The sequence below is a fragment of the Trichechus manatus genome, unplaced genomic scaffold (assembly GCF_000243295.1).
Source record: "Trichechus manatus latirostris isolate Lorelei unplaced genomic scaffold, TriManLat1.0 scaffold00249, whole genome shotgun sequence".
NCBI classification, from domain to species: Eukaryota; Metazoa; Chordata; class Mammalia; order Sirenia; family Trichechidae; genus Trichechus; species Trichechus manatus.
In genome coordinates, this window is record NW_004444185.1 from 723,864 (window position 1) to 737,290 (window position 13,427).

A 13,427-nucleotide genomic window follows, 5' to 3' on the forward strand; every position below is an offset into this window, starting at 1 on the left:
TCCCTTTACGGGTGCAGTGCCTACAGAGAGCCCCGCAACCCTCTCCCTTTACAGGTGCAGTGCCTACAGAGAGCCCCGCAACCTTCTCCCTTTACAGGTGCAGTGCCTACAGAGAGCCCCGCAACCTTCTCCCCTTGAAGGATGCAGTGCCTACAGAGTCCCGCAACCCTCTCCCTTGATGGGTGCAGTGCCTACAAAGTACTGACTGCTCAGGAGCCTGACAGGCCATGCCGCAGCCCATCTCTCTTCACAAGCTGCCCGACACACAGCTGCCAAAGCCATGTTCCAACCATCTTTCCCATCATTTTCCTTTTCACACCTCACACTCTATCTAGACAAAAATATGTGCCAATTCCTGCCCATGCCTGGAGCAGTCCCACCTCCTCACCTTTGCCTTCACTGTTCCCTAATCCTAGGAAGCCCTCTCCCAATTCATCCTATCACCTATCTCCAAATTCTACCCATTATTCAAAGACGAGCTCAAACACCACTTGCTTCCTGAAGCATTCCAGGAGTCTGCCAACAGGGAACTCACATCATTACTTTTTTGCCCTGGATTATCAATATATACAAGTTCTATGTCCCCTACAGACTATGAATCTAGAGTTTCAATCTTTAACACATATCTCTAAAGCTTTCTCAAAATACATATGCCCGGACTCCATCCTAAAATCTTCTAAAATAAGGCCCAGGGAGGTATGTACAAAAAAATGCAGCGTAAGTAATTTTGGGGCACATCATAGCTGAAAAACCATTATTACATACAAAATATGTTCCAAGCTACAGTCCCACAGTATCAGATATATATAGTAGAGATTCAAGTACTTGTTAAATGCATTCATTCATTCAGCTATGTTCTAGACATTAAAAAAAAAAAAACCTGAAAAGAAATTCCTCGCTCAAGCCTTCAAAATATTAGTCTATTGTGCAAAAAAGGCAATAAATGGATCTCTGTAATATAGTAACGCTATGCTAGGAATCGTGCTGATTGTTTAAGAGAGACACCTAACCTAGCTTAGGGTTTTGGGGTGGGAGGAAGCATCAGGCATAAAAAACGCTGAGGAAGGAAGGCAAGCGAACAGGGTGCATTTAAGGACCTGACAGACTCTGAGGAAGGCTGCTGAGGGGAGTAGCAGGGAGACAGAGGCCAGTGCTGAAGCTGCAGAGCGGGGCAGACACCAAACCACGCAGGGTCTTGTAGGCCATGTCAAAGGTGTGAATTTTTATGGTGAATGAATCACAGAATTAACCCATCAACATCAGGTATTACAGTGTTATTTTTTAATATGTAAAAGAGGAAACATGGTAATGTATGAGCAATATAAAAATCAGTCCAGTCACATTAGCTAAAAATAGTTACTAATGCTATTTTTAGTACAAAAAGGAGGTATGCTTTAAGCTTATTCTCTAGCAGAAGTGATGCACTTGCACGGATTCAACCACATTCTCTTTTCTGCCTCTTCTGGAAAATAGCATTTTGGTGTTTCATCTGGTAACTTAGGCTGGGCACACATCTAGCTATTACACAGAAGGAAGGTAATTGTCTCATGTGGAATGAAATTAACGCAGAGGTCCCTGAGCCCAGCTTGGCAGACTGATGCCAGGTTGACATTATTATTATTATAATGTCATAATACCCTAGGAGGTGAAGTTCCTGAGCTCTACTCCTGCAGATTCTAACTCTGTTTTGGTGAATTCTGGGGTGGATACATACATGGGAAGCATTGTTTAACTAGGTTTACTGGTAAAACAATCAATTCCAACAACTCACCCAAAAGAAGCACTTCCAGAAGGCATAAATAGAAGTCTACTATATCAGTGCTCATTGGCCTCAGGAGAATCCTAGTTTAGCTGGTCTACTCTCACAAATACATACCGTCCCCTCTGTTGGGCACTTTGGTTGGTAAACTATTTTCCGTTCGACTCTCCTCTTCAGCTTTTTCCGTTTGCTCAGTTTTGGGTTCCTCTTTCCTCTCAAACTGTGGTGTTTCCTGAGGCTGATGGTCTGAAGGAGTACCTGGTCTAGCACATGACGAAGAGGTTTGAGGTGCTTCTTCACTAACTTCTGTAACACGAAGTAATCTTGACTTAACAATTTAGGAAAGTTCAGCTTGATGAAAAAGAGGTAAAAGACAAAAACGGGCCTTACCAACTCCTACTCTATCTGTTTTCTCTCCTTCTTTCTTATTTGTCTTATCGGGTTCTTTGGCTTCTTCATTATGGCTACCCTCAGAGTCAGAGCACTCTTCCCCCTCTTCCACAGGCCGGAAGTCCATCTCCTGCTCTTCTGGAATAGGCTCCTTTTGTACTTTCTGTGCCAAGAAAATAAAACCAGAGGTCAACAGCACATACGGCTTTGGGAGAAGGTCAATGCCTGTGTCATGACACTGAAAAGCAATCTCTCACCTTTAGAGAGAGGAATGCTCCAGACGAGTCAAATGTGCCCATTTCCTCTTCTGCATCTTCTAAGCACCACTCAGGCAAGCTATCCCTGTCATCATCTATGCTCCCACTGCCAGAGCGCACTCTTCGATAACCCCGCTCATCATCCCGATCTCTAAAGTCAAACTCAAACCTTCGCCGTCGTTCCACGTGTTCTCGCCAGCCTGCAGAACGAGGGCCATCTGGGATGAGGTGGAGGACACAAACCTTAGAAGAGCCTTATGCTAGTACTTGAAAAAGAAAACCACGGGTAGAAAATAAAGGAGAAAACTGCAACTAACAGCAAATTCAAATGATCAGTCTACTAACTTATAAGAAAAGCAGGCAAATTCAATGAAGTTTCGAGTATATATACCATCACTACGTGACAACAGTACTTGTTTTCATTAAGGACTAAGTCATTGGACATAGTCTATAACTTTAAAAGATAAATTTAAAACAAAGCACTTTTAAAGGACACTTTATGCAAAGTATGCACTTTAATAAGCGTTAGGCATCTCATTAAAATGCTGATTAGCCACCCAGAAGGCCTACACCTAGCACAGACTTATAGCGTTGGCTCTTCCCATACTAAAGTGCATGCCTTCCCTTTGGCAAATCTTAAAGCATTTTCTTTCTTCCCAAGAATATATCATTCTTTATGGGTAAGACTAGCCAGTGCTTAACATCAAACTCTTCGTGCCTGCTTGTTAGTGCCGGTTCCCATCTCTGATCCTGATTCCCTACAAAAAGTTAAGTTACAGAATTATAGGGCTAGGAGGTGTCAGAGATTATATATAACCCATTATCCTAATTTTATAGTTGAAGAAGAAACTAAAGTGCTGATAACTTGACTACTGGCAAGGCAGAACCAGAATCCAATTCTACATCTACTGCATTTTCCACAATAACATGCTGGCTCTCCTTTCTCTTTCTCTCATCTCTTAACTCTCCCTAGGGAGTTTTCATTTCTGTATTATACCCCCGGGGACATTCCTAAATACACCCTAGCATACTATTTATTGTATCTACTTTCCAACAGAAAAAAAGACTGTCTCAGAATAAAAGGGAGCCTTGGTGGCACAGTGGTTAAAGTGCTCAGCTGCTAAACGAAAGGTCAGCCGCTCTGCGGGAAAAAGATGTGGCAATCTGTTTCTGTAAAGATTTACAGCCTTGGAAATCCTATGGGGCAGTTCTACTCTGTCCTAGAGGGCTGCTAGGAGTCAGAATCACTGAGCGGCAGTGGTTTAAGAATAAAAGATCCTACTTAAGGTATTTTAAAAAGAAAGGGCGATAGAAGGAAACTATCGTTAAAACCGGATAAGCCTGAGTCTAAGAGAGTCTAAAAGATAGAGGTAGGTTTTAAACTATTAAAATTTTCTATCCTTGACTGTTTTCTCAGTGGGAGAGACACGAAATGAGGCCGAAGTTAAATGTTCGTACTATTAAGGCCTAATTCACCGAAGCCAACGATCTAGGAATCAAACTGAAACCCAAAGGGCAATGCGTTAAAATGCCCGATAGAAGTAGCATCCGAGAAGCCACTTACAAAAAGGTATTATTCCCACACTCCCCACCCAACTTACAACAAAAACAAACATTATTTACTACTTTCCATGGAAGCAGGATGGGAGAAAGATATGGCAGTCTGCTTCCGTAATGATTACAGCCTTGGAAACCCTATGGGGGCAGTTCTACTCTGTCCTATAGGGTTGCTAGGAACTAGAATCGACTCAACGGCAATGGGTATATTATAGTATCAAAGTAGGAATTTTATAACCAGATTGCTTAAACGTAAACCTAGAGCCATTACTCAACAGGAGTACTCATGACCAAACATTGAATCCCTGACTACTATGTCTTCTACAACTACCACTTCCAAACAGTCTATAAGTATGCAACATGATATGAATCTATCCTTCTAGGCATCTGGCAAGTGACACCCACTCAGTTTCCTAAGTTCAACTCTCCCAGAGTAGATGCTCAGCTGTCCTTAGTCATACCCCAATCTCCACACACATCCAGCTGTGAGCCCTACTTTAATAAAACAATAGTCCCCAATTTGGTTGTTGTCTTACCAGAAGTTAATAAAATTTTCTTTATGAGGCAAATGTAGCAGGGAAGGCTGACCTGCAGCATAGCTTATTAAGACTGACCACTGCTTTACAGACTTCACAGCTGAGCTAAAGTCTGACACTATTTTCATAAGGGACAATCAGTCAAAATAATTACATGTAAAATTTTCCCTGCATTCTAATAAAAGATTAACTATAGTATAAGAAAGAAGCCCTGGTGGTGCAGTGGTTAAAAGTCTCCGCTGCTAATCAAAAAGTCAGCTGTTAAAACCCATCAGCCCCTCTTCAGGAGAAAGATGCAGTAGTCTGCTCCCATAAAGATTTATAGCCTTAGAAACCCTACGGGGCAGTTCTACCCTGTCCTACAGGGTCAGTATGAGTTGGAATTGACTCAATGGCAATGGGTTCTTTAATAGTATAAGAAATATTACGAGTTCACTTATAAAACCTGATATCATCAGCCTAAACTCTCAACATGCTAAGTTGAAAAAAAGTAGATGCTTTTTTTTTTTTTTTTTAAAGGCGTTACAGTGTTTTTTTCAGCCCCACATATCTCTTTATCCTCCGAAGTGTCTTAAAAGGGAAAAGTATGAATAAAAATGTTTGGAAGACTGCTCAATTGATGACTAATACAACTGACATAAAAGTCAAACATTAGGCAGAAAGAAAGATTAAAGAAGAAAAGGACACTACCTATCCAAAATTTAAGCTGCTGGGCGGGAAGTCAGTGGTAGAGTATAACACTAAATTTTACTTTGTTTAACTCCCTTTAACAGAATCAACATCAGACATTTGGGCTCAGAAACACTATTCATCTTCCAAAACATTCACCTTGTTTGTTTTTGATCAGCTGGAATTTTTCTTCTCTCTCAGCCCAGATCCTGTCCATTCTTTTCACTGAATGCTTGTTGGGAACATAGTCTACAAACCCTTCTGCTTACAGGCAAGCTCAGCACAAAGTGCCCAGATGCTTTGAAGAGAACGATAACATCTGGTTGCCCAGGGCACAGACTGATGAGAACTGCCTAGACCCTGTGACGTAAACAATGCCCACTGACAACAGAAAACCTACCCAAGAGGCAGCCTTCAGGAGCTGGTGTGACAGTCTATTAACTCTGCCTAAAGGTTAAATTTACTATGCTTCTACACCTACAACTCCACAAAATACTCTGCATGCCCATTATAATATTCACTTAAGCCTAGACCAATGGTTTCGCTAACAATTTAAAAATAATTTTTACATTATTTTGTTACATTACATCATTACAATTTACTAAAGGTAAGCTTCCTTGGCACATGGTTGAGAAATATTGTTATGGACATGAAATTTATAAGGCACGTATGCACTTTCTGAATGCTGAAGTGCTCCACGACCCCATGACTCTACACTACAGTTGCGTCTGATTATCACGAGGCCTAGAATCAGCACTTTGGTAGGGGATGAGCTTTAACACAAAGCACCAGTGTCTTCAATTACCAGCATATCCAATGACCGAGAAGAACAGTCTGAAGCATTCTCAAGAGTCAAACAAAAGAACTTTAAAAACCACTGATCACTAGTATACTCTCTCCTTTTTCTAAAGTTAGAGGGACAAAAAAATAAACTTGTGATTATGTTTTTGACCTGGGTTTAAAGGTTATTCTTCAAATAATAAATCACATTTTCAGGAGGGAAAAAAGGAAAGAATAAGTCCTTTCTTATGCAGAAAAGACACCACAGGGGACTACGGGGGGCACATATTCCTAAGTAAGCATATAATTATACATCTATAAGTTTTAAAGAATATTGAACCAAAGATTCAGAGATCTAGAGTTAGAGAAAATTGAGTGAAGCCCTCTCTCATTTTTGCAGTAGAGACCAGGTGATTTCCATTAAACCATACAATTTGCCCCAGAAAAAAACAAGAGAAGTGATTTCAATCAACTGAATAGATGTGATGGGGATTTTTTTACATTTAAATTTTTTGTAATAATAAGGCTGAGCATGATACCTACTATGACTCTTTTTTTTTTTTTTAAGCAATTTATCTTTTTCATTCAATCGCTAACAATTTCCACCAAGCCCTCGCTTAGTTCACTCCCTTCCTGCTTTGAACTCTTACCAGGACTGTGAGGCCGCCACCTCTCTCCATCCCTTCTTGATCCAGCTAGTCGCCAGCCTCCATCTTCATCTTCTCCATTTTGTTCCTCTCTAAAGACACGCCAATTTTCACTTTCTGATCGGATAAATTCATGCTTTCTCCCCACTGATGCTGGTCCACCTTCCTCAAAATTTGGTCTCCCTGTAAAGAAAAGAAGAAAAGTAACGATGAGCCTCTGCCAGCAAAGACTCTGACGAACAGACCTGACAGCACAGGCCAGCTTTCCTCCGAATGTGTCCACTGCAGTACTTAGTGCCACTAAAGTAGCTGTGGAGAATATGCACACACATACTTTATCAGACACAAGTGCACATTTCTTAAAATGAAATGTTCACAGACTGATTATTTTTTAAACAAAAATTATGTGCACTGTTTGGTTTTTAAAGGCATATAATGAAAAGTGAATCTTTCTCCTACACAAGACCTCCAGTTTTACTCCTCAGCAGTAACACCACCATCAACAGTTTCTCATATAGCCTTGCAAAAAATGTCCACAGATTCACTGATGCATGCACAGACAGATCCTTTACTCTCACTCGCAAAGCTCACCCTCCGCGTGTTAGACATGCTGTTCTGTACCCTTGCTGTTTGCACTTAACAGTGTTTCTTGGCACTCCTTCCATACAAACACATACCTCTTTTTTTTTAAATAGCTATACGATATTTTATTACACAATGTATTTTAATTTATTTAACCAATCTCTACTGATGATTCTACCCAAACAAGCAATCTGTAAATCTCAATCTCTCTTTTACTCCAAAACAGACTGTAAACTCCCTTTAGCACCTAGTGCATTACAGGCATGCCACAAGTCGCTCTGGGACAGAATTCAAAGCTAAGCTGTATCTCTTCTGATGCATACTCAGGAGTCACAGTGCCGGTGGAAGAAAGTCTGGTATACCAAGTAAACTAATTTGGTACTTTCAAAAGACAAGATAATTTTAAATTGTGTAAAGAAATGCTTTAGTCATCATCCCACATGTGCCAGCATATATAATTCATAACGGACTATACAAAGTCTCACATGAAAGAAGGTGAAAATTTACAACATACACAACTAAAAGAGAACCCACTAATATCCTCCATTTATAACAAGAAAAGTTACATATCCTCTCAGTGACAACCTCAATCTTTTTCATTAAACCACGCTAAAACTGAAAAAGAAAATTGCCCACTGGCATCTGAAAACGAGGAAATTTTAATTTCTGATTATCTTCATAGTCTCCATTTTACATACATCAAGATTCACCATCCTGACTGCCCATATGATTGTTAGGTTGTTACGAGGCACTGTTCTATTAAAGGACAGGCTGTTGCGAAAGGGAGGAGGAGGGCATCATCTGCTGGGCAAAATTCTGTCTGCTTTCTCACCAGGTTAGGCAGCCTTCCCCTAAGTGTGGGAGGGACTAAATGGCGCACTCCTAACAAATAGAATACAGCAAAGGTGATGAAATGTCAATTCTGATATGAAGTTAAAAAAGACTGTGGCTTCCAGCATGGATGCCCTCTGAGGGAAGTCAGCAGGATATAAGGTTAATATACAAAGTCAATTACTTTCTCCTATGCCAGTAATAAACAATTGAAATGTGAAATTAAAACTGCAACACAAACTGCCCCACAGGGTTTCCAAGGAGTGGCTAGTGGATTCGAACTGCCAACCTTCTGGTTAGCAGCCAAGCTCTTAACTGCTGCTTCACAAGGGCTCCCTACTTACATTAGCACCACCCAAAATGTACAAGATCTATATGAGGAAATCTACAAAAACTCTGATTAAAGAAATAAAATGAGATGTAAATAAATATTCCATGTTCATGGATAGGAAGACTCAATATTGTTAAAATGTCAGTTCTTCCCAACTTCAATCTACAGTCAATGCACTCCCAATCAAAATCCCAGCAAGCTATTTTGTGGATATCGACAAATTAATTCTGAAAATTTATATGGAAACACAAAAGACCCAGAAAAACCAACACAATACTGAAGAAGAACTAAGTCAGAGGAAGGACACTACCCAACTGCAAAACTTACTATAAAACTACAGTGATCAAGACAGTGTGGTATTGGAAAAAGAACAGACAAACAGACCAATGGAACAGAACAGAGAGCCCAGAAACACTCCTACCCAAATAGAGTCAACTAATCTTTGACGAAGGAGCCAAGGCAATGACATGGAGAAAGGATACTCTTTTCAACAAGTGGTGCCACAACTAGACATCCACATGCAGAAAAAATGAATCTAGACACAGACCTTACACTTTTCACAAAAATTAACTCAAAACAGATTCTCAGAACTAAATGTAAAACGCAAACTATAAAACTTCTAGATCACACATGAGAAAATCTAGGTGACCCTGGATTTGGCGATGACGTTTTAGCTAATAACACCAAAAGCACGATACACGAGAGAGAACGTCGGTGAGCTGGAGTGACCAGTGAATACTTCTGCTCTGCAAAAGACACTTAAAGACAAGCTAGACTGGGAGAGAATATTTGCAAAACACATAGAACCAATAAAGAACTTGTACCCAAAATATACAAATGTTGGTGAGGATATAAAGCAACAGGAACTCTAATTCATTGCTGATGGGAACGCAAAATTGTACAGCCACTTTGGAAGACAGTTTGGCAGTTTCTTACAAAGCTAAACATAGTCTTACCACAGAATCCATAAATCCTAAGTATTTACCCAAATGGGTTGAAAATTTTATGTCCGCACAAAAACATGCACATGGATGTTGATAGCAATCTTATTCATAACTGCCAAAAACTGGAGACAACCAAAGTGTCTGTCAATAGGTAAGTGGACAAGCAAACTCTGGTCTACCCATACAATGGAATGTTATTCAGCAACAGAAAGAAATGAGCTATTAAACCACAAAAACACGTGGAGGAACCTTAAACACATACTGGTAAGTGAAAGAAGCCAGTCTGAAAACGCTATACTATACGACGTTCTGGAAAAAGCAAAACTATAGGCAGTAAAAAATCAGAGGCTGTCAGGGGTTCAGGAGGAAGGAGAAAGAGCAAACCGTGTATTTTAAATATGTGTAGCTTACTGTAAGTGAATTATACCTCAATAAAGTAGTAAAAAAAAAAATAAAGATAAAAAGATTACCTAAGAGAACTGCCTAAAACCACACACTGCTATTTAAATGGCATAGATACTGATTCAAATCATGATCTTCAGACTCATTCAACAATATTTATTGTATACTAAGTGCAAGTTTTATGGATTCAATGACAGACATATTCCACACCCTCACAGGCTTAAAAGACCTAGACTCTCTTGCTCAGCAGAACAAGAGGGGACAACTCATTTTACCAAGCACCACTGGTACCCATTATAGCCTATAATGACTTGATGAAAAATGTCACTATACTTACAAAAGCAAGACAAATTTAAAACAAAGAAATCCCAAAATGTGCACAAAACTGATGAATGATGAGAAATGGCTTTTCATCTACATAACCAGTCAGTCAACAAATATTACAGGCATGACGGATGGGCTAGTCGAACACTCATTCTCAACTACTTTTACACTAAAAGTCTCTGAAAAAGTAATGAATGTACCAAAGTAAGCAGGCAGCACTAATGGCAAAATGCATAACTCATCAAAAACTGGTCATTATAATTTTTTCTAATAGATGATAAACTGCAAAAAAAAAATTGCTATTAAAAATAAAAATAGTAATAATCTCACAATCTTAAAAATAAAACTCTATACCTTTTAGATAACTTTGTATTTTTATGCTGTTATAATCAGTATACATACCTATTATTTTATAATCCATTTTTCATTTATGATAGCTAGTATTTCTCTGTAATTATACAGTCTTCCTAATAATACAAATGGGCACATACTAGTTACTGTATCCTGCTGCTGTAACATAATCTACTAGACTATTCCCTACTGGACATTTATATCTAATTTTCTGTCAGCTATAGATAACAAGGCAAGAAATATCCGTGTGCTTATGGGTTTTGCTTTCTTGAACTATTTCTTTTGAACACACTCCAAGGAGTGAAGTTACTAGGTCAAATGACAGACTGATGCACTGACATCACCTTCCTCCCTCCCAAAAAGGGTTAAACCCCCACACCATTTTGCATTATCAACAGTAAGTGTTGCTATTGTTTTAAAATTTTACTATATCAACAGGTACAAAACGATACAGTAATGTGGGTCAAATCTGAATTTTTCATAAAAAACATCTTTCCATTTTGTTTACTGACTTTATTTCCCTTTATGTGAATTATCTGCATTTTCTTTTACCAAACTGGTAGCTTATTTGCCTTTGTAATTGTCAAATCCTAGAAGTACCTCTCATATTAGTACCTAGGAACAAGAAAAATATAAAGAACTGGATGGGGTAAAAACAGGGAATTATAAGAAGAAAAAAATCTGGCTTTTCTACCTACTGAAAATTATACTGTAATTTTCAACCTGTACCTCATGAAGTTTGACTATTTAGCTATTTCTTATTCAAAAAAAAAAATTTTTTTTTTCTTTTGAAGATAAAGAGCAGCACAGCACCAAAGAAAGAATTCTATCTTGGAGTCACTAGACCTGGTTTTAAATTCTAACTCTAACTCTGTTCTATACACCTGGACTAACGAGGGAATGTGTGTGTGTTGAGGGTAGTGTTCAATTTACATAAATACTAGTCCATTCTAGCCTTAAAAAAAAAAAAAAAAACCTTGTTTCCACACAACAGTTGCTAAAAACTACAATATACTTTTTGATATATCAAATATTATCCAGTGAAATATCGAACAATGAATGTTAACAAAGATTTAGAGTACATTTCTCTAGTGTAATTCTGACATGCCAAGCACATGCCCCATGGAAGAACAAGGTAGATAAAGTTCTGTCTTCAGGGGTCCCTATCGTTTTCATAAGAGAAGGGTGAAAAGAACTCAGAAACTTTTAAATGGATTTCACTAGTCTCCTCCCTTAAAACTTAAGAAAACATTTTATAGAAGTATAACATTCTTATGAAAAAAAAGCACACAAAACATAAATGTATAATTCCTTGAATTTTCATAAAGTGAATATACTCATATAACCATCACTTGAGATGTAAAAAAGAGCCTTCTGGCGCAGTGGTTAAGGGCTCAGCTGCTAACCAAAAGGTCAGCAGTTGAAATCCACCAGTCGCTCCTTAGAAACGCTATGTATCTTTTTTATAGAGTAGGCACTTATTTTAACGTTTGTCAAAGATTTGAGTAAAACAAACAAGCAAACAAATGGTGAAGTAGTACTATTTCTTTGGAAAAATATTTGGTAGTACTTACCAAAGTTGAACAAAACTTTATGACCCAACAATTTCACTCCTACGTATATTTAAAAAAACAGAGTATCAAGAGTTCTCAAAAGTCTTTTCCACACCCCCTCCCAATCACCTCTTTCCAAAATAACAACTTTCCTGACTTCTATCCCCAAAGATTAATTTTGCCTGCTTTTGAACTTTTTCACATAAATGGAGTAACACAGTGCATATTCTTTTATGACTGCCGTCTTCTGCTAAACACTACTATGGGAGGGTCGTCCATGTTGTTTCACAAAACGATAGTTTGGTCTTTTGCGCTGCTATACAGAATTTCACTATATGAATATACTACAATGTATTACTCCATTCTACTGCTGATAGACATTTAGGCTGTTTCTAGTTTTCTGCTATTATGAGTAGTGCTGCTATGAACATTCTTGGATATGAATTTTGGTGACAATATGTTTGCATTTCTGTTGGGTATATATGTAGGAGTGGAATTGCTGGGTCATAAGGTTATGTTCAACTTTAGTAAGTACTACCAAAGATTTTTCCAAAGACATAGTACTACTTCACCATTTGTTTCCTTGTTTGTTTTACTCAAATCTCTGACAAATGTCAAAATAAGTGGCTACTCTATAGAAAAACACAATTAGAGGTGTGGAATTAACCAAGAAGAGACTTAGCCAGCACCTCTGCTTCAGGTTCACAGTCCAGGGGCAGACATAAACAAATGCAGGCGATATCTCCTCTGATCCTCATCACAACCACAAGAGGTAAGATCAGTCTTTATCATCTCCACTGTTCCCGGGTCGAGATCAAATCAGAAATAGAACCTGGGTGTTCAAGCTCCTAACACAGGGTTTACTTACATTACATCATTCTCAGTGGTTTACTCACAAATTAAACCCATTGGAAGCTGCCAGAATTCTAGAAAAACTGAAGAAGGAAGATGAAGATCTGGGATCTAGATGTAACCAGCTCTAAAAAGATATCAGGCATACCATGGTACATCCTGGGGCCTCAGTCAGCTATATATCTAAAAAGGAGAAAAATTTGTTCTAATCTTCCTGATTATAAGGATGGCACAGGACCAGGCAGTGTTTTGTTCTGTTGTACATAAAATTGTTACGAGTTGGAACTGACTCATCGGCACCTAACAACAACAATCTTCCTGAAGAAATGATTTCAAAATGTATACCCCTGCAAAACTGGTAAGACCAACTTCTTTAATATAAAAAATTTACCCTAGAAATTATTCTGAGGGAAAAAAATGGCTTCAAACACTAATAAAATACTCGTTTCCAATTACTACTAATTTAACCGTGGGGGCAGTGGTGGTTCAGTGGTAGAATTCTCACTTTCCATGCGGGAGACCTGGGTTCGATTCCCAACCAACACACCTCATGCTCAGCCACTACCTGTCTGTCAGTGAAGGCTTGCCTGTTGCTATGATGCTGAACAGGTTTCAGTGGAGCTTCCAGACTAAGTCAAACTAGGACAAAAGGTCTAGCGATC

General features: G+C 38.7%; 1 protein-coding gene across 4 annotated transcripts in view; it reads right to left on the minus strand.

The window, feature by feature from the left end:
* GIGYF2 (GRB10 interacting GYF protein 2) overlaps nt 1-13,427 on the minus strand; it is a 132,587-nt gene that overhangs the window by 43,703 nt on the left and 75,457 nt on the right. For 3 of the 4 annotated variants that reach the window (XM_023724498.1, XM_023724496.1, XM_023724497.1), the window contains 4 exons: nt 6,599-6,778; nt 2,407-2,624; nt 2,150-2,312; nt 1,877-2,065 (listed from right to left, as the gene is read on the minus strand). In XM_023724498.1, the coding sequence (XP_023580266.1) occupies nt 1,877-2,065; nt 2,150-2,312; nt 2,407-2,624; nt 6,599-6,778 (750 nt within the window). The remainder of the gene's footprint in view (nt 1-1,876; nt 2,066-2,149; nt 2,313-2,406; nt 2,625-6,598; nt 6,779-13,427) is intronic. The other variant, XM_004389484.3, reaches the window with a different exon arrangement.